A 23736-nucleotide genomic window follows, 5' to 3' on the forward strand; every position below is an offset into this window, starting at 1 on the left:
TGCTTCTTTAGTTTCCGGGTCTGGGACGTCTGTTTTGTGTTTGATATTGGTGAATTATATATCCGATCTAAGGCTTATGGTATTTTCTCAATACAAATGGCGAAAACCAAGTCCTGTTGTAGCGTACCTCTTTGTTCAAATTCAAGAAAAAAAGCTGTATCTAATGTCTTGTACTTTGAAGTCAAACAGGGTTGGTCTGGTCTTGGTGGGCTAGCTCGAATTGCGTTAACACTACCTCAAGAATATGAATGATGTCATATTGACTTTTCATAGCCGATCATTCAGAGTTAGACAAAACAGCAGGTCTGGGACAGGTAAACAGGGTTCCATAGCTGCAGGCAGAACAGTTGAAACTGGAGCAGCAGCATGACCAGGTGGACTGGGGACAGCAATGACTGATCAGGCCAGGTAGTCCTGAGGCATGGTCCTCCGAGAGGAGAGAGAAAGAAAGAGTGAATTAGAGGGAGCATCCTTAAATTCACACAGGACACCGGATGAGCCAGACTAATGTTGCTAGCTAGAAATTGTAGAAAGTCCTTTGGCTACAACTAGTATCTAGCTAGCCAGATGTTGAAAAAATTGTTTAATTCACCCTCACTACTGTAACTAACGTTACCCCATACTCCCGATGCCAGCTAGCCAAATGTTTAGTTTTCTCGCTAGCGAGCGTCATTGCTAGGATAAGTTAGCTAGCTTGATGCCTAACCTTGCTTGCCCTGGCATTGGCTACTCGCTAGGAGGCTAACCAAACACACAAGATGACAGGTTTGATAGGATGTAAATAGCTAGCTACACTATATATACAAATGTATGTGAACCCCCCTTCAAATTAGTGGATTTGGCTATGTGTCTCTCCCGTTGCTGACAGGTGTATAAAATCGAGCACACAGCCATGCAATCGCCATAGACAAACATTGGCAGTAAAATGACCTTATGACTAGCTTGGAAGGACGGTACCGTGCAGTACCGAAGAGCCCTTACTGCTGCTCGATCATCCTATTTTTCTAACTTAATTGAGGAAAATAAGAACAATCCGAAATTCCTTTTTGATACTGTCGCAAAGCTAACTAAAAAGCAGCATTCCCCAAGAGAGGATGACTTTCACTTTAGCAGTGATAAATTCATGAACTTCTTTGAGGAAAAGATTATGATTATTAGAAAGCAAATTACGGACTCCTCTTTAAACCTGCGTATTCCTCCAAACCTCAGTTGTCCTGAGTCTGCACAACTCTGCCAGGACCTAGGATCAAGAGAGACGCTCAAGTCTTTTAGTACTATATCTCTTGACACAATGATGAAAATAATCATGGCCTCTAAACCTTCAAGCTGCATACTGGACCCTATTCCAACTAAACTACTGAAAGAGCTGCTTCCTGTGCTTGGCCCTCCTATGATGAACATAATAAACGGCTCTCTATCCACTGGATGTGTACCAAACTCACTAAAAGTGGCAGTAATAAAGCCTCTCTTGAAAAAGCCAAACCTTGACCCAGAAAATATAAAAACTATCGGCCTATATCGAATCTTCCATTCCTCTCAAAAATTTTAGAGAAGGCTGTTGCGCAGCAACTCACTGCCTTCCTGAAGACAAACAATGTATACGAAATGCTTCAGTCTGGTTTTAGACCCCATCATAGCACTGAGACGGCACTTGTGAAGGTGGTAAATGACATTTTAATGGCAACGGACCGAGGCTCTGCATCTGTCCTCGTGCTCCTAGACCTTAGTGCTGCTTTTGATACCATCGATCACCACATTCTTTTGAGAGAGATTGAAACCCAAATTGGTCTACACGGACATGTTCTGGCCTGGTTTAGATCTTATCTGTCGGAAAGATATCAGTTTGTCTCTGTGAATGGTTTGTCCTCTGACAAATCAACTGTAAATTCGGTGTTCTCAGGTTCTGTTTTAGGACCACTATTGTTTTCACTATATATTTTACCTCTTGGGGATGTTATTCGAAAACATAATGTAAACTTTCACTGCTATGCGGATGACACACAGCTGTACATTTCAATGAAACATGGTGAAGCCCCAAAATTGCCCTCGCTAGAAGCATGTGTTTCAGACATAAGGAAGTGGATGGCTGCAAACTTTCTACTATTAAACTCGGACAAAACAGAGATGCTTGTTCTAGGTCCCAAGAAACAAAGAGATCTTCTGTTGAATCTGACAATTAATCTTAATGGTTGTACAGTCGTCTCAAATAAAACTGTGAAGGACCTCGGCGTTACTCTGACCCTGATCTCTCTTTTGAAGAACATATCAAGACCATTTCGAGGACAGCTTTTTTCCATCTACGTAACATTGCAAAAATCAGAAACTTTCTGTCCAAAAATGATGCAGAAAAATTAATCCATGCTTTTGTCACTTCTAGGTTAGACTACTGCAATGCTCTATTTTCCGGCTACCCGGATAAAGCACTAAATAAACTTCAGTTAGTGCTGAATACGGCTGCTAGAATCCTGACTAGAACCAAAAATTTGATCATATTACTCCAGTGCTAGCCTCTCTACACTGGCTTCCTGTCAAAGCAAGGGCTGATTTCAAGGTTTTACTGCTAACCTACAAAGCATTACATGGGCTTGCTCCTACCTATCTCTCTGATTTGGTCCTGCCGTACATACCTACACGTACGCTACGGTCACAGACGCAGGCCTCCTAATTGTCCCTAGAATTTCTAAGCAAACAGCTGGAGGCAGGGCTTTCTCCTATAGAGCTCCATTTTTATGGAACGGTCTGCCTACCCATGTCAGAGACGCAAACTCGGTCTCAAAGACTCATCTCTTCAGTGGGTCATATGATTGAGTGTAGTCTGGCCCAGGAGTGGGAAGGTGAACGGAAAGGCTCTGGAGCAACGAACCGCCCTTGCTGTCTCTGCCTGGCCGATTCCCCTCTTTCCACTGGGATTCTCTGCCTCTACCCTGTTACGGGGCTGAGTCACTGGCTTACTGGGGCTCTCTCATGCCGTCCCTGGGGGTGTCGTCACCTGGGTGGGTTGATTCACTGTTGTGGTCGGCCTGTCTGGGTTGGCGCCCCCCTTGGGTTGAGCTGTGGCGGAGATCTTTGTGGGCTATACTCGGCCTTGTCTCAGGATGGTAAGTTGGTGGTTGAAGATATCCCTCTAGTGGTGTGGGGGCTGTGCTTTGGCAAAGTGGGTGGGGTTATATCCTTCCTGTTTGGCCCTGTCCGGGGTGTCCTCGGATGGGGCCACAGTGTCTCCTGACCCCTCCTGTCTCAGCCTCCAGTATTTATGCTGCATTAGTTTATGTGTCGGGGCTAGGGTCAGTTTGTTATATCTGGAGTACTTCTCCTGTCCTATTCGGTGTCCTGTGTGAATCTAAGTGTGCGTTCTCTAATTCTCTCCTTCTCTCTTTCTTTCTCTCTCTCGGAGGACTTGAGCCCTAGGACCATGCCCCAGGACTACCTGACATGATGACTCCTTGCTGTCCCCAGTCCACCTGGCCATGCTGCTGCTCCAGTTTCAACTGGCCTGGGCCCTAGGACCATGTCCCAGGACTACCTGACATGATGACTCCTTGCTGTCCCCAGTCCACCTGGCCATGCTGCTGCTCCAGTTTCAACTGTTCTGCCTTACTATTATTCAACCATGCTGGTCATTTATGAACATTTGAACATCTTGGCCACGTTCTGTTATAATCTCCACCCGGCACAGCCAGAAGAGGACTGGCCACCCCACATATGCTCTCTCTAATTCTCTCTTTCTTTCTCTCTCTCGGAGGACCTGAGCCCTAGGACCGTGCCCCAGGACTACCTGACATGATGACTCCTTGCTGTCCCCAGTCCACCTGACTGTGCTGCTGCTCCAGTTTCAACTGTTCTGCCTTATTATTATTCGACCATGCTGGTCATTTATGAACATTTGAACATCTTGGTCATGTTCTGTTATAATCTCTACCCGGCACAGCCAGAAGAGGACTGGCCACCCCACATAGCCTGGTTCCTCTCTAGGTTTCTTCCTAGGTTTTGGCCTTTCTAGGGAGTTTTTCCTAGCCACCGTGCTTTTACACCTGCATTGTTTGCTGTTTGGGGTTTTAGGCTGGGTTTCTGTACAGCACTTTGAGATATCAGCTGATGTACGAAGGGCTATATAAATAAATTTGATTTGATTTGATTTGATTTGAAGAGCTCAGTGACTGTCAACGTGGCACCGTCATGGGACGTCACCTTTCCAACAAGTCAGTTTGTAAAATGTTTGCCCTGCTAGAGCCGCCCGGTCAACTGTAAGTGCTGTTATTGTGAAGTGGAAACATCTAGGAGCAACAACGGCTCAGCCGCAAATTGATAGGCCACACAAGCTCACAGAACGGGACCGCCGAGTGCTGAAGTATGTAAAAATCGTCCTCGGGTGCAACACTCACTACCGAGTTCCAAACTACCTCTGGAAGCAACTTCTGCTCAATAACTGTTCAACGGAAGCTTCATGAAATGGGTTTCCATGGCCGAGCAGCCGCACACAAGCCTAAGATCACCATGCTCAATGCCAAACGTCAGCTGGAGTTGTGTAAAGCTCGCCGCCATTGGACTCTGGAGCTGTGGAAATGCATTCTCTGGAGTGATGAATCACACTTCACCATCTGGCAGTCCGATGGACGAATCTGGAGAAGGAGAATGCTACCTGCCCCAATGCATAGTGCCAACTGTAAAGTTTGGTGGAGGAGGAATAATGGTCTGGAGCTGTTTTTCATGTTTCAGGCCCCTTAGTTCTAGTAATGGGAAATACTAACGTTGTAACATACATACACTGACATTCTAGATGATTCTGTGCTTCCAACCGTTGTGGCAACAGTTTGGGTAAGGCCCTTTCCTGTTTTAGTGTGAAAATGTCCCTGTGCACAAAGCGAGGTCCATACAGAAATAGTTTGTCGAGATCGGTGTGGAAGAACTTGACTGGCGTGCACAGAGCCCTGAACTCAACTCCATTGAACACCTTCGGGATGAATTGGAAAGCCGACTGCGAGCCAAGCCTAATCGCCCAACATCAGTCCCCGACCTCACTAATGCTCTTGTGGCTGAATGGAATGCCTTTCCGGAAGAGTGGAGGCTGAGAGTGTAGCACCAAAGGGGGACCGACTCCATATTAATGCCCATGATTTTGGAATGAGATGTTCGACCAGCAGTTGTCCACATACTTTTGGTCATGTAATGTATTTATCTAGCTGGTTTTGCAAACGTTAGCCTAGCTAGCATCAAGTAGAGCCGATATAAAATTGCTGTAAAAACCACTCTAGCTTAGTTTAGAAGAAAGACAGAAGTTTATTTTTTACAGGAGAGTTACTTTTGATCCACCATAGAACAAGGAGTTAGCAAAGATTTGTATAACTATCTGTGTCTGTAGCAAATCTTTTCATAACTAACCCAAGATTGACCAGAGCCTGTCGTTTCCAATGTGAGCAAATTAATCATAGTGGGCAGAACAAGCAAGGAGGTGGGCAGAGCCAAGCACGAGCTAGTGAGATCCTATTGGCATGTTCTAAACATTTTATTAGCATATTTCTGTTAGGGAACGCCTACTCTGTGAGTTGCGCGTCTGCAATAACTCAATTCATCCTTGCACTCCTCCTAAACAAGGAAATATTTTGAAACGTTGGCAAAGGGTAAAGTCTACAAAACACAGTCCACTCTGTTTGTTACATATTCTAGTTTTGGAAACAGAAAACTGTATGGAGATAAAAATGTTTTATCCAAGAGAAAATTAGCAGAACCTCAACTCCCACTGCCGGCCGTTGGGTGACCTCTCGTCAACATTTTCGGTAGTGAATGGAATGCCAACCACATGCCCCACCCCCGTGAGAGATAGGCCTTGTGGCTAACGACAATGCAGCTGAAGAATTTAGTGTAAGTCTTCAGGCTACTTATCACTCTCATGGCAGTCAAGCAATGCATTCCCCCAAGAGTCGTTCACAATCTAGTCCGGTTGCAGCCACAACTGGACCTCGTTTCAAATGTATCAATATGCCTAGCGATCAACAAATGTACATTGTTAAAAGCACATGTTTACAAGTTTCAGTCACAAATGACAGCTTTTCAGTTCATAGTTCGCCGGTACATCTTTTGTACCATCGGCTGCCATTTAAAAAAAAATGTCTGCCAGGACCCCATGGGGCCAAATGGTGGCTGTACTACATACATCTACCAATGTGCCAAATGTTGTGCTCTTATCACATAGTGCACGATCGAGTCATTATTTTGCTTAAGCGCCCCACTAGTATACAAAATATAATTTTACATTTTCATTCCTCCCTATTAACAAAAAAATCATAGCATTCTTTATTCTTTTTTGGTGACTAGTTGCTTGACAAAGTTCGAAAATGGATCAAAGAAAGGGTTTCAAAATGATGCAATTTTTGACACACTGGGGTCAGAATTGAGCCCAGTTTATGCTTTTAAGCTTGGTGAATGTCTCAAGGGAATGTGATGACATTGTACTGACAGAAGAACAAAGATAAAATATGTTATAATTATTCACCCACTCACACAATGGGAAAATGGGAATGTCCTCTTAGGACAGAGAGGAAGACATTGCCAAATGTATTTCTCAGGAGAGAAAAAGGCCAGACTGAGAGACAGAGAAGGAAGCGTCAGGGCATTACATAGTATATTGTGCAGTGCAACACATGGTTTGGGAGAAGGCATTACACAACTTTTAAACTTTCCTTGTCATGCCCTTGTGCATATCAGCTGTTGTTTTGGCTGACTCACCCATGTGGCTGACTCGGGAGTTTACAACTACTATAATTACTATTATTCCACAAATAGTTGCCTGTGATGGACTGATGAAGCATGGAAATTGAAAGTGAAACAAAAAAGCAACCTGTTATGCCGTGAAAGTACCAACGACTCCTTCCAAAATTTTACTGCATAAAATTCCAAGCAGACAGATCAAGCCCTCTTTGAATAGTTTGAGCCGGTGTGGGGACATGAAGCTAGGGATATGGCTAGGGTTGGGGATGAGCCGGGGTTTGGACATGAAGCTAGGGTTGAGGTTAGGGTTATGGCTAGGGTTGGGGATGAGCCGGGGTGTGGACATGAAGCTAGGGATATGGCTAGGGTTGAGGTTGAACCGGGGTGTGGACATGAAGCTAGGGATATGGCTAGGGTTGGGGTTGAACCGTGATGTGGACATGAAGCTAGGGTTGGGGTTGAACCGGGGTGTGGACATGAAGCTAGGGATATGGCTAGGGTTGGGGTTGAACCGGGGTGTGGACATGAAGCTAGGGATATGGCTAGGGTTGGGGTTGAACCGGGGTGTGGACATGAAGCTAGGGTTATGGCTAGGGTTGGGGTTGAACCGGGGTGTGGACATGAAGCTAGGGTTATGGCTAGGGTTGGGGTTGAACCGTGGTGTGGACATGAAGCTAGGGATATGGCTAGGGTTGGGGTTGAACCGGGGTGTGGACATGAAGCTAGGGTTATGGCTAGGGTTGGGGTTGAACCGGGGTGTGGACATGAAGCTAGGGTTGAGGTTAGGGTTATGGCTAGAGTTGGGGTTGAACCGTGGTGTGGACATGAAGCTAGGGTTGGGGTTGAACCGGGGTGTGGACATGAAGCTAGGGATATGGCTAGGGTTGGGGTTGAACCGGGGTGTGGACATGAAGCTAGGGTTATGGCTAGGGTTGGGGTTGAACCGGGGTGTGGACATGAAGCTAGGGTTATGGCTAGGGTTGGGGTTGAACCGTGGTGTGGACATGAAGCTAGGGATATGGCTAGGGTTGGGGTTGAACCGGGGTGTGGACATGAAGCTAGGGTTATGGCTAGGGTTGAACCGGGGTGTGGACATGAAGCTAGGGATATGGCTAGGGTTGGGGTTGAGCCGGGGTGTGGACATGAAGCTAGGGTTGAGGTTAGGGTTATGGCTAGAGTTGGGGTTGAATCGGGGTGTGGACATGAAGCTAGGGTTATGGCTAGGGTTGGGGTTGAACTGGGGTGTGGACATGAAGCTAGGTTTATGGCTAGGGTTGGGGTTGAACCGGGGTGTGGACATGAAGCTAGGGTTGAGGTTAGGGTTATGGCTAGGTTGGGGTTGAACCGTGATGTGGACATGAAGCTAGGGTTGAACCGGGTTGAACTAGGGATATGGCTAGGGTTGGGGTTGAGCCGTAATGTGGACATGAAGCTAGGGTTGAGGTTAGGGTTATGGCTAGGGTTGGGGTTGTGCCGTGATGTGGACATGAAGCTAGGGTTGGGGTTGAACCGGGGTGTGGACATGAAGCTAGGGATATGGCTAGGGTTGGGGTTGAACCGTGATGTGGACATGAAGCTAGGGTTATGGCTAGGGTTGGGGTTGAACCGTGATGTGGACATGAAGCTAGGGTTAGGGTTGAACCGGGGTGTGGACATGAAGCTAGGGATATGGCTAGGGTTGGGGTTGAACCGTGATGTGGACATGAAGCTAGGGTTATGGCTAGGGTTGGGGTTGAACCGTGATGTGGACATGAAGCTAGGGTTAGGGTTGGGTTTGGGGATAGCATTACAGCTTTGGAGACATTGTAATGCCATTCTAGGGTTCTTTTCTCCTATCACTTTCTTTTCTCCTGTCACTGTCTCTTTTTTTTCATTTGCTACATTTTCTCACCACTTCCCTATCTATTTGTGTATGTACCTTCGAAGGGTGAGCTCTAACAGTAGGTATCTTGTTAGATCCCATCCTTTGGAATTACTTACTCTCAAACAATGACATTGTTAGATCCCATTGGGTAACCTGGTTAAACTGTTGGGGTAAACTATTTGCACCTTTGTGTGTTGCTTCTAAGTATCTGTCTTCGATCTTCTTTCTACCTTTCACACCCCCCACTTCGTCCTACACACAGGGGCGTAGGATGTAAGGTCATGACATCAAATGTCAACACCTCATCTGCCTAAAAACCTTACGTCAATAGCAAACACCCACGTCTCCCACTCTAGACAACACTTGCGTACACAGACAGAAAGCCGTAGTGTACACCCCTAACACTACAGCTTGTAAAAGAGAAATTGAAACACTGTATGGTAGACCAAATAAGAGCTGCTCATAGTCAGTGTATGGGCTTAGGCGGTTTGGAGTAGTTATTCACAGATAACAAAGCCTTTTTATATAGTGGGTTTAGATATTTGCACCGAACAGGGTCATACTGAGTCACTCCACATCTCTCACAATAGATTCCACCAGCTGTGCAACACAGCCATAGTAGTCATTGCGTGTTCGGATCTGTAGCCCTGGAGAACCTTGCTCTAGTGAGTCTACAGTAGAAGCTACGCCTCTGCATCTGGGGTCGCCTCTTGAGCCACAAGCAGACACATCACTTCCTGTTAGAAACACCACATCCTCCCACTCATGTGACTGTGACAGATAGCATTTCAGCAGGGTCTCATGGCGTCAGAGCGGGGTCTGCTCTGGCCTGGTGTTAGCCTCCCTCAGCCTCAGACCATCAGCCCACAGGGAAAGTACAGCAGTGTTTGTACCAGTAAGTTCCACTCAGAGGCGGGTAGATTTAACATCAAAGCAGATCACTTCATCAGGGCTTTGAGGGCAAGGACAGTAAAATAAGACGTTACAGAACTTACTCCACCCTTCCTTGACAGAAATAACACCACATTATCGAAACACAGTGTATAGTGTAGGCCTATGTGTATGGGCTCTTACTGCTGGTTAAATATAGTAAATGCAACTAATATGGATATTGGCTTCCATTTAGATAAGTACAGCACTTACCGTCATTTACTACAGTTAAAAGTTGTCAAACCAACCTTTTTACTGGTTTCTGCAAACAAACAAAAAAAATCCACAACCAAACAATTGCACGGTTCACAATGTTGTCGTTGTCGTTTTTTAAGAAATTCAGACAAAATCTTTGTACATATATATTTTTTATTCTTATATATAATACATTTCTATGTACAATTTATTCCTGTTTTTGTAAAGAAATAAAATGAAAGACAAAGCTTTGATTGCAAACAGTGTTTCATACCAAAGGGCCAGAGAAGAGAGAGAATGAGAAAGTGCTCAAATAATGATCAGAGTGTTGCGACAGAAAGGTCTTATGCATCACACCGTTTCTGTGTTGTCGATAGACTTGGGCCGGGAGTCAATTCGATTGCAGGTTATAGGCATTGCCGACTTTAAAGGCAATGTTCCCACGTTTGCGGAGACTACATTCATGGTAAACATTGCATATGTCGGCTCGATCGAAAACTACCTTTACATTTCTATGGCAGAATCTGTAATCAGATCTGCTTCAGCCATCATCCGCATAGCGTTTGTTGGAAGTGGAACTGCGTTAGACTTGTCAAATCCACAAGTGGCTCCTGGCATTTATACCTAAATTGAACATTGCCATTGGCTGCACAGCTATCGCCGGTTAAAGCTTGATCTTAGGCCTTAAACACAGCTTAACCAATTAACCAACCTTAACAAGAAGGACTTTCAAATCAAGGGCTGGAATTTCATCAAAAATGATCTGGTGATATCACAGAAAAATTCCTACACTGTACAGAACTGCACACCTCACTGTGAGAAGCATTGGTTATCACTCTGATCTCTGTTTCAGTCAACACTTTTAAGAGACCCTGTTGACTTTAACTGATGACGATCAGATCTGTTTTAGGTAGTAGATCTGTGGTGGACGGCCACTGTTTGCAACTCTGTTTGCAGCTACACTACATGACCAAAAGTGTGGACACCTGCTCGTCGAACATCTCAATCCAAAATCATGGGCATTAATATGCAGCTGGTCCCCCCTTTCCTGCTATAACAGCCTCCACTCTTCTGGGAAGGCTTTCCACTAGATGTTTGAACATTGCTGCGGGGACTTGCTTCCATTCCGCCACGAGCATTAGTGAGGTCGGGCACTGATGTTGGGAGATTACGCCTGGCTTGCAGTTGGCGTTCCAATTCACCCCAAAGGTTTTCGATGGGGTTGAGGTCAGGGTTCTTTGCAGGCCAGTCAAGTTCTTCCACACTGATCTCGACAAACCATTTCTGTATGGACCTCACTTTGTGCACGGGGACATTGTCATGCTGAAACAGGAAAGGGCCTTCCCCAAACTGTTGCCCCCAAGTTGGAAGCACAGAATCGTTTAGAATGACATAGTATGCTGTAGCGTTAATATTTCCCTTCACTGGAACTATGGGGCCTAAGGGGCCTAGCCTGAACCATGAAAAACAGCCCCAGACCATTATTCCTCCTCCACCAAACTTTACAGTTGGCACTATGCATTCGGGCAGATAGTGTTTTCCTGGCATCCGCCAAACCCAGATTTGTCCGTCGGACTGCCAGATGGTGAAGCGTGATTCATCACTCCAGAGAACGCGTTTCCACTGCTCCAGAGTCCAATGGCGGTGAGTTTTACACCACTCCAGCTGACACTTGGCATTGCACATGGAGATCTTAGGATTGTGTGCGGCTGCTCGGCCATAGAAACCCATTTCATGAAGCTCCTGACGAACAGTTATGGTGCTGATGTTGCTTCCAGAGGCAGTTAGGAACTTGGTAGTGAGTGTTGCAACCGAGGACAGACGCACTGACTTGTTGGAAAGGTGGCATCCTATGAAGGTGCCATGTTGAAAGTCACTGAGCTCTTCAGTAAGGCCATTCTACTGCCAACGTTTGTCTATGGAGATTGCATGGCTGTGTGCTCGATTGTATACACCTGCCAGCAACGGGTGTGGCTGAAATAGCTGAATCCACAAATTTGAAGGGGTGTCCACATACTTTTGTATGTATAGTGTATGTGGAAACAGTTAAAAATCGAATGTGTTCACAACACGAGTCTGTTGTGGTCAGGACTCCATTGACTGCAATAATAATGATGCATTGGACAAAGCACAGCTAGGACAGTGGTCAAATCCTGGCCACTGAGTCACAGAGGGAAACGATGTCTGACTGAGTGTCTACGTATGAGTCAGCCATAGAGCGAGACAACGTATGACACTGACTGTCAATGCAACATCATGATCACGTAAATAACATCAAACATTCTCCAGTGTATGGATTCTTCCTTTAGACCTTTGGCGAGAGGCCCAACCCCCAAATTTCAAATATCTAACAAAATGAATGTGTCTATTCCTTTTAAAGCAGTTGAGATAGTCATGCAGATAAGCAGCCTATAGTTTAAACTAACAACTGGTTACAGTGCCTCCCTTAGTTGGACAAATACAAGGGCTGTGAAATAGGCCGAGGCTAGCTTTGACTAGTTAGAATATGTCACGGTCCCCCTGCAGACCGGATAGCAGGTCAGTCAGTTAGAGCAGGAGTTTTGGTATGTTTTGGCCAAATAGTAGAAGTTTGTGTAAAGGGCGACATTCTAGGAGGCTGACTCATAGTCCAGAGCCTCCAGTGAGGCTTCCCTCTTCCAGAGCTCTGTGTCTGGGTGGGTCTGGGGGATTGAGATCCAGACCCAGTCAGTTGGCTTGGACGTCTGGTTCAACAAACAGCAGGTGCTTGTTCTCCACATAGAGTAACTACATGCTCTTGGGACTGGACTGTCTGTGGCAGCTCACAAGGATCACCACATTGAACACCACTCACATCAATTTCACAAACTGTTCACGTCACGTCAATACAAAAGAGCTGGCTGGGGGTTCTGATCAGACACTGAGGCTCTGTGTGTTTTTGTGATGGCAGGACTCTCTTCAGTTCTGTTGTGCTCTTGTCTCCTGTCCTCCCCTGCTCCGACATCCGAGGGGCCGTTGTTGACAGCATGGGGACGGAGGGGACCAGCGTCTACATTCTCAACCCAGGAATAGTCAGTAGCAAATGGGGTAAAGAAGAGAAGGTGAGGTGGGACGGACGAGCGGTAGGACGGGGGGGGGGGCTTGTTTGTGCTCAGCAAGTTTTTAAAAGGCACTGTCCTGTCTGTCACATGATGTCAACAAAGAACTCACAGGGATTGCCCATAGCGTGCTGGAAGGACTGGCGGCTAGCTGTGAGCTCAGGGGGGACGGCTCCTAGCCCCCGTACCGGGGGAGCCCCGGGAGGGGTGCTGCTGCTGACGGAGGTCTTAGAGGCCAGCCGGGACAGGCAGTATGAGGGGGGCAGGCCGGGGGGGCCATAAGAGGAGGCGTGGCTTCGCTCGCTGTGGCCACACGAGCCGGGCCCAGGCTTGGTGAAAGGGGCGTGTTTGTAGATGAAGGATGTGTGGCTGTTCTGTGATTGACAGTGACTCCTGTGAGACTGAGCATGGCTGAAACCAGAGCGGGCGTGGCTGTGACTTGAGTGGGCATGGCTGCTGTGATGACTGTGATGACTCTGCTGGCTGGCGGACTTATCGCAAGGGCGCCTCGCTCCTCTGATCCCCTTTGGCTCAGTTTCACTGCATGTGGACCTGTGACCCTTCACTTGTGAGGAGGAGTTTTGATCAGGGCCCTTCCCTGTCCCTGCGCTGGGGTTGGATCCACTGCTTCTGCTTCCTAGGAGAGGAGAGAGGGACACACACGTCAGCTGGGCAGCCACACACCTGGTTAAACCACACCAGACACACAACAGCAGCTCCAACTCACCAGCTTCTTATTACTGATTTTGAACAGTTGGCTGAATTGGCTGCCATTGCTATGATAATCATGGAGGTTGGACATTCATTATAATTCTCATCCACTTTACAGGCCTAGATTCAATCGGTTGAAGCTTTAACCGCCGATAGCTGATGTTTTGGCGGTGTCGTAATGTAGGTGTAACTGCGTTGAAGCTGTCATATCAGGGAGAAGCTTCTCTTGTGATCATTTTCAGGCAGTCATACCTGTCCCACTCCCGTTAGAAGTTCAGAATGACAAAGTACAGGCCATATAGAAGTAATGACGCTCAAATTGAAAATCATGAAATTAAATGATGAGGATTGCTATCAGCCTAATCGAGGTGTAGATTACACCTCACATTCCAGTGTTCAAATTTGTAAACGAGGCTGCATGGGATTTTTGTTACTGTGACTCCGTGCAGCCAATGGCAATGTCCGCTTTAGGTACAATGCCGGGAGCCGTTGTGGATTTGACAGCTCCACCTCAAACACCGTCAAAACGTCAGCTATGCAGATCTGATTGAATCAGGCCCTTCATTGCCAACAGTCACAGGCAAATGTAACGATACACCTGCATCAAAGACACATTTTAAAATTGGAACATACTGCATTGATAATATCAAAACAAATGGGGCTTTTATGATTTGCTTTAAAAGGAAAGAGCAATCCATTGTTGAATTGTACAGAGAAAAATCACATTGATTGTATTGATACAGGTGTAAACATTACATAATTATTATCACATGATCAAACATGTTCCCCCTCCTTTCGATAAGCAATGAGCACAACAGGACTGGGTAAAGTGGTTCATGACTGCCCCCTGCCAGTGAGAATGATAGTGCAAGATTTTGCCTGATTTGATCACCCTGAATCATGCACCTCTCATTCTGAGATTACAGCAGCACAGGACCAAGAGAGGGAGAACCGACGATCAGGAGAGTCACACAGACACAGCTGCAGGGGCAGAAACAGAATGGACACCAACATACTCCAACACATAGGGAGAGGCACGGGAAAACAAAAACCTTAAGCTGTGGTATGAGGAGAAAGAGATATAGAGAGAGAAAGATAGGAAGAAATTGAGACGTAGAGAAGGGAGAGTGCAAAGGGCAAGAATTAAGGCAAGATAAAATGTATAGTGATGGATTGAGAGAGATAGATAAAAAGGAGAAGGAGAGAGGTACCAGAGAGTGGGTTAGCTGTTAGCTTACCGGTTCCCCAGAGTCCTGAGACTACCTGGTCCATCAGTCTACCGTTGCCCAACAGAAACAGAGGGAACAACAGAGTTACACACACCTCCCAGCCCAGCCTAACCTGTCTAAACCCAGTCTACTGCTGTCACCTCCCAGCCTAACCTGTCTAACCCAGTCTACTGCTGTCACCTCCCAGCCTAACCTGTCTAAACCCAGTCTACTGCTGTCACCTCCCAGCCCAGCCTAACCTGTCTAACCCAGTCTACTGCTGTCACCTCCCAGCCTAACCTGTCTAAACCCAGTCTACTGCTGTCACCTCCCAGCCCAGCCTAACCTGTCTTACCCAGTCTACTTACTGTCACCTCCCAGCCCAGCCTAACCTGTCTATTGCTGTCACCTCTCAGCCCAGCCTAACCTGTCTACTTACTGTCACCTCCCAGCCCAGCCTACCAGTCTACTTACTGTCACCTCCCAGCCCAGCCTAACCTGTCAACTCCCAGCCCAGTCTACTTGCTGTCACCTCCCAGCCCAGCCTATCACCTCCCAGCCCAGCCTAACCTGTCTACTGCTGTCACTGTCACCTCCCCAGCCCAGCCTAACCTGTCCTCTCTACTGTCACCTCCCAGCCCAGCCTAACCTGTCTTACATACTGTCACCTCCCAGCCCAGCCTAACCTGTCTTACTCTACTGTCACCTCCCAGCCCAGCCTAACCTGTCACCTCCCAGCCCAGCCTAACCTGTCTACTTACTGTCACCTCCCAGCCCAGCCTAACCTGTCGACATACTGTCACCTCCCAGCCCAGCCTAACCTGTCTACATACTGTCACCTCCCAGCCTAACCAGTCTACTTATTGTCACCTCCCAGCCCAGCCTAACCGGTCTACTTACTGTCACCTCCCAGCCCAGCCTAACCAGTCTACTTACTGTCACCTCCCAGCCCAGCCTAACCAGTCTACTTACTGTCACCTCCCAGCCCAGCCTAACCAGTCTTCTTACTGTCAACTCCCAGCCTAACCAGTCTACTTGCTGTCACCTCCCAGCCCAGCCTAACCTGTCTACTGCTGTCACCTCCCAGCCCAGCCTAACCTGTCTACTTACTGTCACCTCCCAGCCCAGCCTAACCTGTCTAACCCAGTCTACTTACTGTCACCTCCCAGCCCAGCCTAACCTGTCTATTGCTGTCACCTCCCAGCCCAGCCTAACCTGTCTTACCCAGTCCCAGCCCAGCCTAACCTGTCTTACACCTCCCAGCCCAGCCTCACCTCTCTACAGCACCTCCCAGCCTAACCTGTCTACTTACTGTCACCTCCCAGCCCAGCCTAACCTGTCTACTTACTGTCACCTCCCAGCCCAGCCTAACCTGTCTACTGTCACCTCCCAGCCCAGTCTAACTGTCGACCAGTCTACTGTCACCTCCCAGCCCAGCCTAACCTGTCTACTTACTGTCACCTCCCAGCCCAGCCTAACCTGTCACCTCCCAGCCCAGCCTAACCTACTGTCACCTCCCAGCCCAGCCTAACCTGTCTACTTACTGTCACCTCCCAGCTGTCACCTAACCAGCCTAACCAGTCTACTTATTGTCACCTCCCAGCCCAGCCTAACCGGTCTACTTACTGTCACCTCCCAGCCCAGCCTAACCAGTCTACTTACTGTCACCTCCCAGCCCAGCCCAAACCAGTCTACTTACTGTCACCTCCCAGCCCAACCTAACCTGTCTTACCCAGCCTAACCTTCTACTGTCACCTCCCAGCCCAGCCTAACCTGTCTAACCTCCCAGTCTAACCCAGTCTACTTACTGTCACCTCCCAGCCCAGCCTAACCTGTCTACTGCTGTCACCTCCCAGCCCAGCCTAACCTGTCTTACCCAGTCTACTCCCAGCCCAGCCTCACCCAGCCCAGCCCAGCCTAACCTGTCTAACCTCCCAGCCCAGTCTACTCTACTGTCACCTCCCAGCCCAGCCTAACCTGTCTTTCTGTCACTGCTGTCACTGTCACCTCCCCCAGCCCAGCCTAACCTGTCTTCTACCCAGTCTACTTACTGTCACCTCCCAGCCCAGCCTAACCTGTCTACTTACTGTCACCTCCCAGCCCAGCCTAACCTGTCTACTGCTGTCACCTCCCAGCCCAGCCTAACCTGTCTACTTCTGTCACCTCCCAGCCCAGCCTAACCTGTCTTACCCAGTCTACTTACTGTCACCTCCCAGCCCAGCCTAACCTGTCTATTTCTGTCACCTCTCAGCCCAGCCTAACCTGTCTTACCCAGTCTACTTACTGTCACCTCCCAGCCCAGCCTAACCTGTCTAACCCAGTCTACTTATTATCACCTCCCAGCCCAGCCTAACCTGTCTACTTACTGTCACCTCCCAGCCCAGCCTAACCTGTCTACTTACTGTCACCTCCCAGCCCAGCCTAACCTGTCGACATACTGTCACCTCCCAGCCCAGCCTAACCTGTCTACTTACTGTCACCTCCCAGCCCAGCCTAACCTGTCTACTTACTGTCACCTCCCAGCCCAGCCTAACCTGTCGACATACTGTCACCTCCCAGCCCAGCCTAACCTGTCTACATACTGTCACCTCCCAGCCTAACCAGTCTACTTATTGTCACCTCCCAGCCTAGCCTAACCGCTCTACTTACTGTCACCTCCCAGCCCAGCCTAACCAGTCTACTTACTGTCACCTCCCAGCCCAGCCTAACCAGTCTACTTACTGTCACCTCCCAGCCCAACCTAACCTGTCTACATACTGTCAACTCCCAGCCTAACCAGTCTACTTGCTGTCACCTCCCAGCCCAGCCTAACCTGTCTACTGCTGTCACCTCCCAGCCCAGCCTAACCTGTCTACTGCTGTCACCTCCCAGCCTAACCTTTCTAACCCAGTCTACTTACTGTCACCTCCCAGCCCAGCCTAACCTCTCTATTGCTGTCACCTCTCAGCCCAGCCTAACCTGTCTTACCCAGTCTACTTACTGTCACCTCCCAGCCCAGCCTAACCTGTCTAACCCAGTCTACTTACTGTCACCTCCCAGCCCAGCCTAACCTGTCTACTGCTGTCACCTCCCAGCCCAGCCTAACCTGTCTTACCCAGTCTACTTACTGTCACCTCCCAGCCCAGCCTAACCTGTCTAACCCAGTCTACTTTCTGTCACTTCCCAGCCCAGCCTAACCTGTCTACTGCTGTCACCTCCCAGCCCAGCCTAACCAGTCTACTTACTGTCACCTCCCAGCCCAGCCTAACCAGTCTAACCCAGTCTACTTACTGTCACCTCCCAGCCCAGCCTAACCAGTCTACTTACTGTCACCTCCCAGCCCAGCCTAACCTGCCTACTTACTGTCACCTCCCAGCCCAGCCTAACCTGTCTACTTACTGTCACCTCCCAGCCCAGCCTAACCTGTCTTACCCAGTCTACTTACTGTCACCTCCCAGCCCCCTGCCCACCCTAACCTGTCTACTTACTGTCACCTCCCAGCCCAGCCTAACCTGTCTACTTACTGTCACCTCCCAGCCCAGCCTAACCTGTCTACTTACTGTCACCTCCCAGCCCAGCCTAACCTGTCACCTCCCAGCCCAGCCTAACCTGTCTACTTACTGTCACCTCCCAGCCCAGCCTAACCTGTCTACTTACTGTCACCTCCCAGCCCAGCCTAACCTGTCTACTTACTGTCACCTCCCAGCCCAGCCTAACCTGTCTACCTACATCTAGTGAAGTCTATCCCCATCCTGTTCTGGTCCAACTGTGTCCTAACCTGTACAGCTCTCTCACTGAACCATGAGTTAGAAAATGTCCTCAGATACTGTTCTACTCATGGAAAACACACATACACACGCACACGCACACCCACTTGGAATTGCCAAATAAAAAAATGTCAATCAAAACAATTTATAGAAAAGATAAATAAGAGATGTAAACATAGCCCCAGTCCTACAACAGTCCTACTGAGAGTTCATCCTGGTCCCTCCTCTGTATCATTACTGTATCAAACCTCTCCGCCACTCAGAACACTCCAGAACAATAAGGATGGAATGCAATGGGAATAACAACGTCTGGGTGATTGATTTCTTGGTGATTTGAACAGAAGCTGGGAAATCAGACTGAAGAGCACTATGATGACACGTGTAAAACAGACGAGAAACTATCCTCCATATTGACTAATTACCACACCAGCCTGATTCCACTCTCCCTCAGTGCGGTGCTCTGTCGGCACAATTACAAACAGTGCAGCAGCAACAGAGCACTCTACTGTCTAATGTTGCTATCAAACATGGGCTCAGTCAATATTGATGGGAGACTGGGACCTCAGTTGAAATGTTCATGCATAAATCAGCCATAAGCAGATAAGGTCCTTAGTTTACACAGCCAGTACTGAAGAGCTGTCCCCTGCATGAACCATGTTGAATCATGATCGACATTGACAATATAAGACCATTTAAGAACACACTCTATCAAGTAAATATGTGTCTGTGTGTGTGTCAACTTCATTTCCCGGCAGGGCAAGCAGGCTAAGTTTAACAGGCACATGCCTTATGGAATTTAAATACAATACTTTGTCAACAGTTGACATTAGCTGTCATGAATAGTCACAGCCATAATGTCATGTGACGATTCCTCTAAAATATCAATAAAAACAAATCAAGTTTTTATTGATAAGGATGCTAGTGTTAGTAGCCTTGCAGACTCACCCTCACTGTTGTGGCTGCCTGCACTCCCACTGTGGAAACTTTGGCAGGGGTCTGAGTAGCCTGGTGGGAAGCCTGGAGGGGCGGAGGGGAAGGGAGGGCAGGGGAACGGCTGGCCCCCCAGGGGCCATGGGTTGGTGGCAGGGGGAGGGAGGGGGGCCAGGGTGTCCTGCTCAGAGCCCCCACCACTGGAACCCTCATTTAGGTTGAGAGACGCCATGTCTGGTGAGAGAAAGAGAGAGAGACAGACAGACAGACAGACAGACAGACAGACAGACAGACAGACAGAGAGCAACAGACAGACACAGACAGACAGACAGACAGACAGACAGACAGACAGACAGACAGACAGACAGACAGACAGACAGACAGACAGACAGACAGACAGACAGACAGACAGACAGACAGACAGACAGACAGACAGACAGACAGACAGACAGACAGACAGAGAGCGACAGACAGACAGACAGACAGACAGACAGACAGACAGACAGACAGACAGACAGACAGACAGACAGACAGAGAGCGACAGACAGACAGACAGAGAGAGAGAGAGCGACAGAGAGCGACAGACAGAGAGCGACAGACAGACAGACAGACAGACAGACAGACAGACAGACAGACAGACAGACAGACAGACAGACAGACAGACAGACAGAGTTAGTGACATCTATTGTGAGGTCGTCCATCTCACGACAGGTAAATAAAAACACTGCAATTGGTCTCTACAGTACATTTAACACAGGTATAATACACCTGTAATAATAATATACAGTACATAATATATTCTTGCCAAAGTGGCTCAGTGTCAGTACTTTGGCAGAGGTCTCCGAAGGTGTAGTAGCACTGCTCTGAGAAGGTGATCTTGTTGACGGTGTGTCTCAGGTAGCCATGTTTCAGCAGACTGCTGGCATACTTCCTAGCATCTCTCCTGTCCTTGAAGCCCTCCACCCTCGAGTAGAGCCAGTCCACCACGTCAGCACCTGGCACAGCAACAACACACTGGTCAAGAAGACTGTAGTCTGCACTACAACAGCAAACAGATTTCATTACGCACACCTGTCCCCTACTCCGACTGATTAGTACTTGCATAAATGTGCCTTTTGTTTCCCCATTGGGCTGTCGATTATTGTTCCCATGTCCATTGGGCTGTCGATTATTGTTCCCATGTCCATTGGACTGTCGATTATTGTTCCCATGTCCATTGGGCTGTCTATTATTGTTCCCATGTCCGTTGGTCGTGTGAGTACCTATGTGTTGGTGCAGCTGTTATGCTGCGTGCTTTATAGATTGTGTATTACGGGTATCGTTCCGTGTCGTTCATCAAGGTTTACCCTCTCTCTTTTGTTTGGGTACAGCCCAGTGTTTTGTATACGTGTTTGTGTTGGGTGTATTAAAAACCCCTATTGTGTATTCCTGCGCCTGTCTGCAACATCCTTTATACCAGCGTGACAATATGATTCTATTGTACTATAATATTGATAGCACTAACCACACAACATCTACTTACATTGATTGATGTGATGTCGCCAATATCAAGAAAATGTATTGCACAGACGTCACAGTTTCACTAACAGTAAGGGTAGTATTTGCTGGATGCTCTCGATGGTGCAGCTGTAGAACCTTCTGAGAATCTCAGGAACCAATGCCAAATCTTTTTAGTTTCCTGAGGGGGAATAGGCTTTGTCTTGCCTTCTTCACGACTGTCTTGGTGTGTTTGGACGATTCGAGTTTGTTGTTGATGTGGACACCAAGGAACTTGAAGCTCTCAACCTGCTCCACTACAGCCCCGTCGATGAGAATCGGGGCGTGCTCGGTCCTCCTTTACCTGTAGTCCACAATCATCTCCTTAATCTTGGTTACGTTGAGGGATAGGTTGTTATTCTGGCACCACCCGGCCAGGTCTCTGACCTCCTCCCGATAGGCTGTCTCGTCATTGTCGGTGATCAGGCCTACCACTGTTGTGTCGTCTGCAAACTTAATGATGGTGTTGGAGTCGTGCTTGGCCATGCAGTCGTGGATGAACAGGGAGTACAGGAGGGGACTGAGCATGCACCCCTGGGGAGTTCCAGTGTTGAGGATCAGCGTGGCAGATGTGTTGCTACCTACCCTCACCACCTGGGGGCGGCCCGTCAGGAAGTCCAGGATCCAGTTGCAGAGGGAGGTGATTAGTTCCAGGATCCTTAGCTTAGTGATGAGCTTTGAAGGTACTATGGTGTTGAACGCTAAGCTGTCGTCAATGAATAGCATTCTCACATAAGTGTTCCTTTTGTCCAGGTGGGAAAGGGCAATGTGGAGTGCAATAGAGATTGCTTCATCTGTGGATCTGTTTGGGCCGTATGCAAATTGGAGCGGGTCTAGAGTTTCTGGGATAATGGTGTTGATGTGAGCCATTACCAGCCTTTCAAAGCACTTTTTGTTATTTCTGTGTTCATTAAATAAATATGGACACATACCACGGTGCACCTTGGTCCTCTCCTTCCAACAGCCGTTACAGAATCACCCACCAAGAAAGGACCAAGCAGCGTGGTAACTAGGAGCAGACGGTTCTGGACTCCTGAACTTGGGAGGAGATATTGGACGGCAAGGGACCCTGGGCACAGGCTGGGGAATATCGCAGAGCTGGAGGCAGCGAAAGCTGAGTGGCGGCGGTATGAGGCAAGGCAGCGCAACAGGCACGAGAGGCAGCCCCCAATTTCTTTTTGGGAGGGGGCACACGGGGAGTGTAGCAGAGTCAGGTTGGAGACCTGAGCCAACTCCCCGTGCATACCGTGGCGGGCGTCGTACTGGTCAGGCACCGTGTTATGAGGTCAAGCGCACGGTGTCTCCAGTACGCGTTCTTAGCCCGGTGCGCTACATCCCAGCCCCCTGCAAGTGCCATGCGAGAGTGGGCATCCAGCCAGGGCGTATTGTATCGGCCCAGCGTGTTTGGTCTCCGGTACGCCGTTTCGGCCCAGGGTATCCTGCGCCGGCACTCCGGGGCGCTAGGAGGGTGCAGCCGGTTCAATCTGTGCCTGCACTCTGGAAGGTCCCGGGCTAAAGTGGTCATCCAGCCTGGAGGAGTGGTGCCAAGGCTGCGCACCAGAGCTCCCCCACAGCCCAGTCCATCCGGTGCCTCCTACACGCACCAGGCCTCCTGTAGGTTTCCCCAGCCTGGTGGGTCCTGTGGCAGCCCCACGCACCAGGCTGTCTCTCCGTCTCCTCCCTCTAGGTTCTCCCGCCTGTCCGGCGCTTCCAGAGTCTCCCTCCTATCCGGAGCTGCCAGAGCCGCCCGTCTGTCAGGAGCTGCCAGAGCCTCCCGTCTGTCAGGAGCTGCCAGAGCCGCCCGTCTGTCAGGAGCTGCCAGAGCCGCCCGTCTGTCAGGAGTTGCCAGAACCGCCCGTCTGTCAGGAGCTGCCAGAGCCGCCCGTCTGTCAGGAGCTGCCAGAGCCGCCCGTCTGTCAGGAGCTGCCAGAGCCGCCCGTCTGTCAGGAGCTGCCAGAACCGCCCGTCTGTCAGGAGCTGCCAGAGCCGCCCGTCTGTCAGGAGCTGCCAGAGCCGCCCGTCAGTCAGGAGCTGCCAGAGCCGCCCGTCAGTCAGGAGCTGCCAGAGCCGCCCTTCACTCCTGCGCTGCCAGAGTCGCCCTTCACTCCGGAGCTACCGGTGTCTCCCGCCTGTCCGGCGCTGCCGTAGTCTCCCGTCTATTCGGGGCCCACTGCAAGGGTCCCCAGTCCGAGGTCGGCGGCGAGGGTCGCCGCTCCGAAGGCGTCACTTAAGTGGGCCAAGACTATGGTGGAGTGGGGTCCACGTCCCGCGCCAGAGCCGCCACCGCGGACAGACCCTCCCCTATGGGTTTAGTGCAGCCGGAGTCCGCACCTTTGGGGGGGGGGGTACTGTCACGTCCTGACCTTAGTTCCTTTTTTATGTCTCTATTTTAGTTTGGTCAGGGCGTGAGTTGGGGTGGGCATTCTATGTTTTGTATTCTATGTTTTATATCTCTATGTGTTTGGCCTGGTATGGTTCCCAATCAGAGGCAGCTGGCAATCGTTGTCTCTGAATGAGAACCATACTTAGGTAGCCTGTTTTCCTATTTTGAGTGGTGGGTGCTTGTTTTCTGTTGTGTGTCTGCACCAGCCAGAACTGTTTCGGTCGTTCTCTTTGTTATTTCTGTGTTCATTAAATAAATATGGACACATAGCACGCTGCACCTTGGTCCTCTCCTTCCAACAGCCGTTACAGGCAGGTTGCCTTTGTGTTCTTGGGCACAGGGACTATGGTGGTCTGCTTGAAACATGTTGGAGTTACAGACTCAATCAGGGACATGTTGAAAATGTCAGTGAAGACACCTGCGCGGAGCACATGTCCTAGTAATCCGTCTG

The 23736-nt window shown here is 49.0% G+C and overlaps 1 protein-coding gene across 2 annotated transcripts in view; it reads right to left on the bottom strand.

The window, feature by feature from the left end:
* Positions 1 to 9943: 9943 nt before the first annotated feature.
* dvl1a (dishevelled segment polarity protein 1a) overlaps positions 9944 to 23736 on the bottom strand; it is a 53391-nt gene continuing 39598 nt past the window's right edge. The window contains exons 13-16 of one of the 2 annotated variants that reach the window (XM_029622219.2): positions 20194 to 20361; positions 19382 to 19600; positions 14721 to 14758; positions 13360 to 13408 (exon numbers count right to left, since the gene is read on the bottom strand). In XM_029622219.2, the coding sequence (XP_029478079.1) occupies positions 14754 to 14758; positions 19382 to 19600; positions 20194 to 20361 (392 nt within the window). In that variant the 3' untranslated portion in view covers positions 13360 to 13408; positions 14721 to 14753. Of the gene's footprint in view, positions 13409 to 14720; positions 14759 to 19381; positions 19601 to 20193; positions 20362 to 23736 lie in introns of both variants that reach the window. The other variant, XM_029622218.2, reaches the window with a different exon arrangement.

The sequence above is a fragment of the Oncorhynchus nerka genome, linkage group LG20 (assembly GCF_034236695.1).
Source record: "Oncorhynchus nerka isolate Pitt River linkage group LG20, Oner_Uvic_2.0, whole genome shotgun sequence".
NCBI lineage: Eukaryota > Metazoa > Chordata > Actinopteri > Salmoniformes > Salmonidae > Oncorhynchus > Oncorhynchus nerka.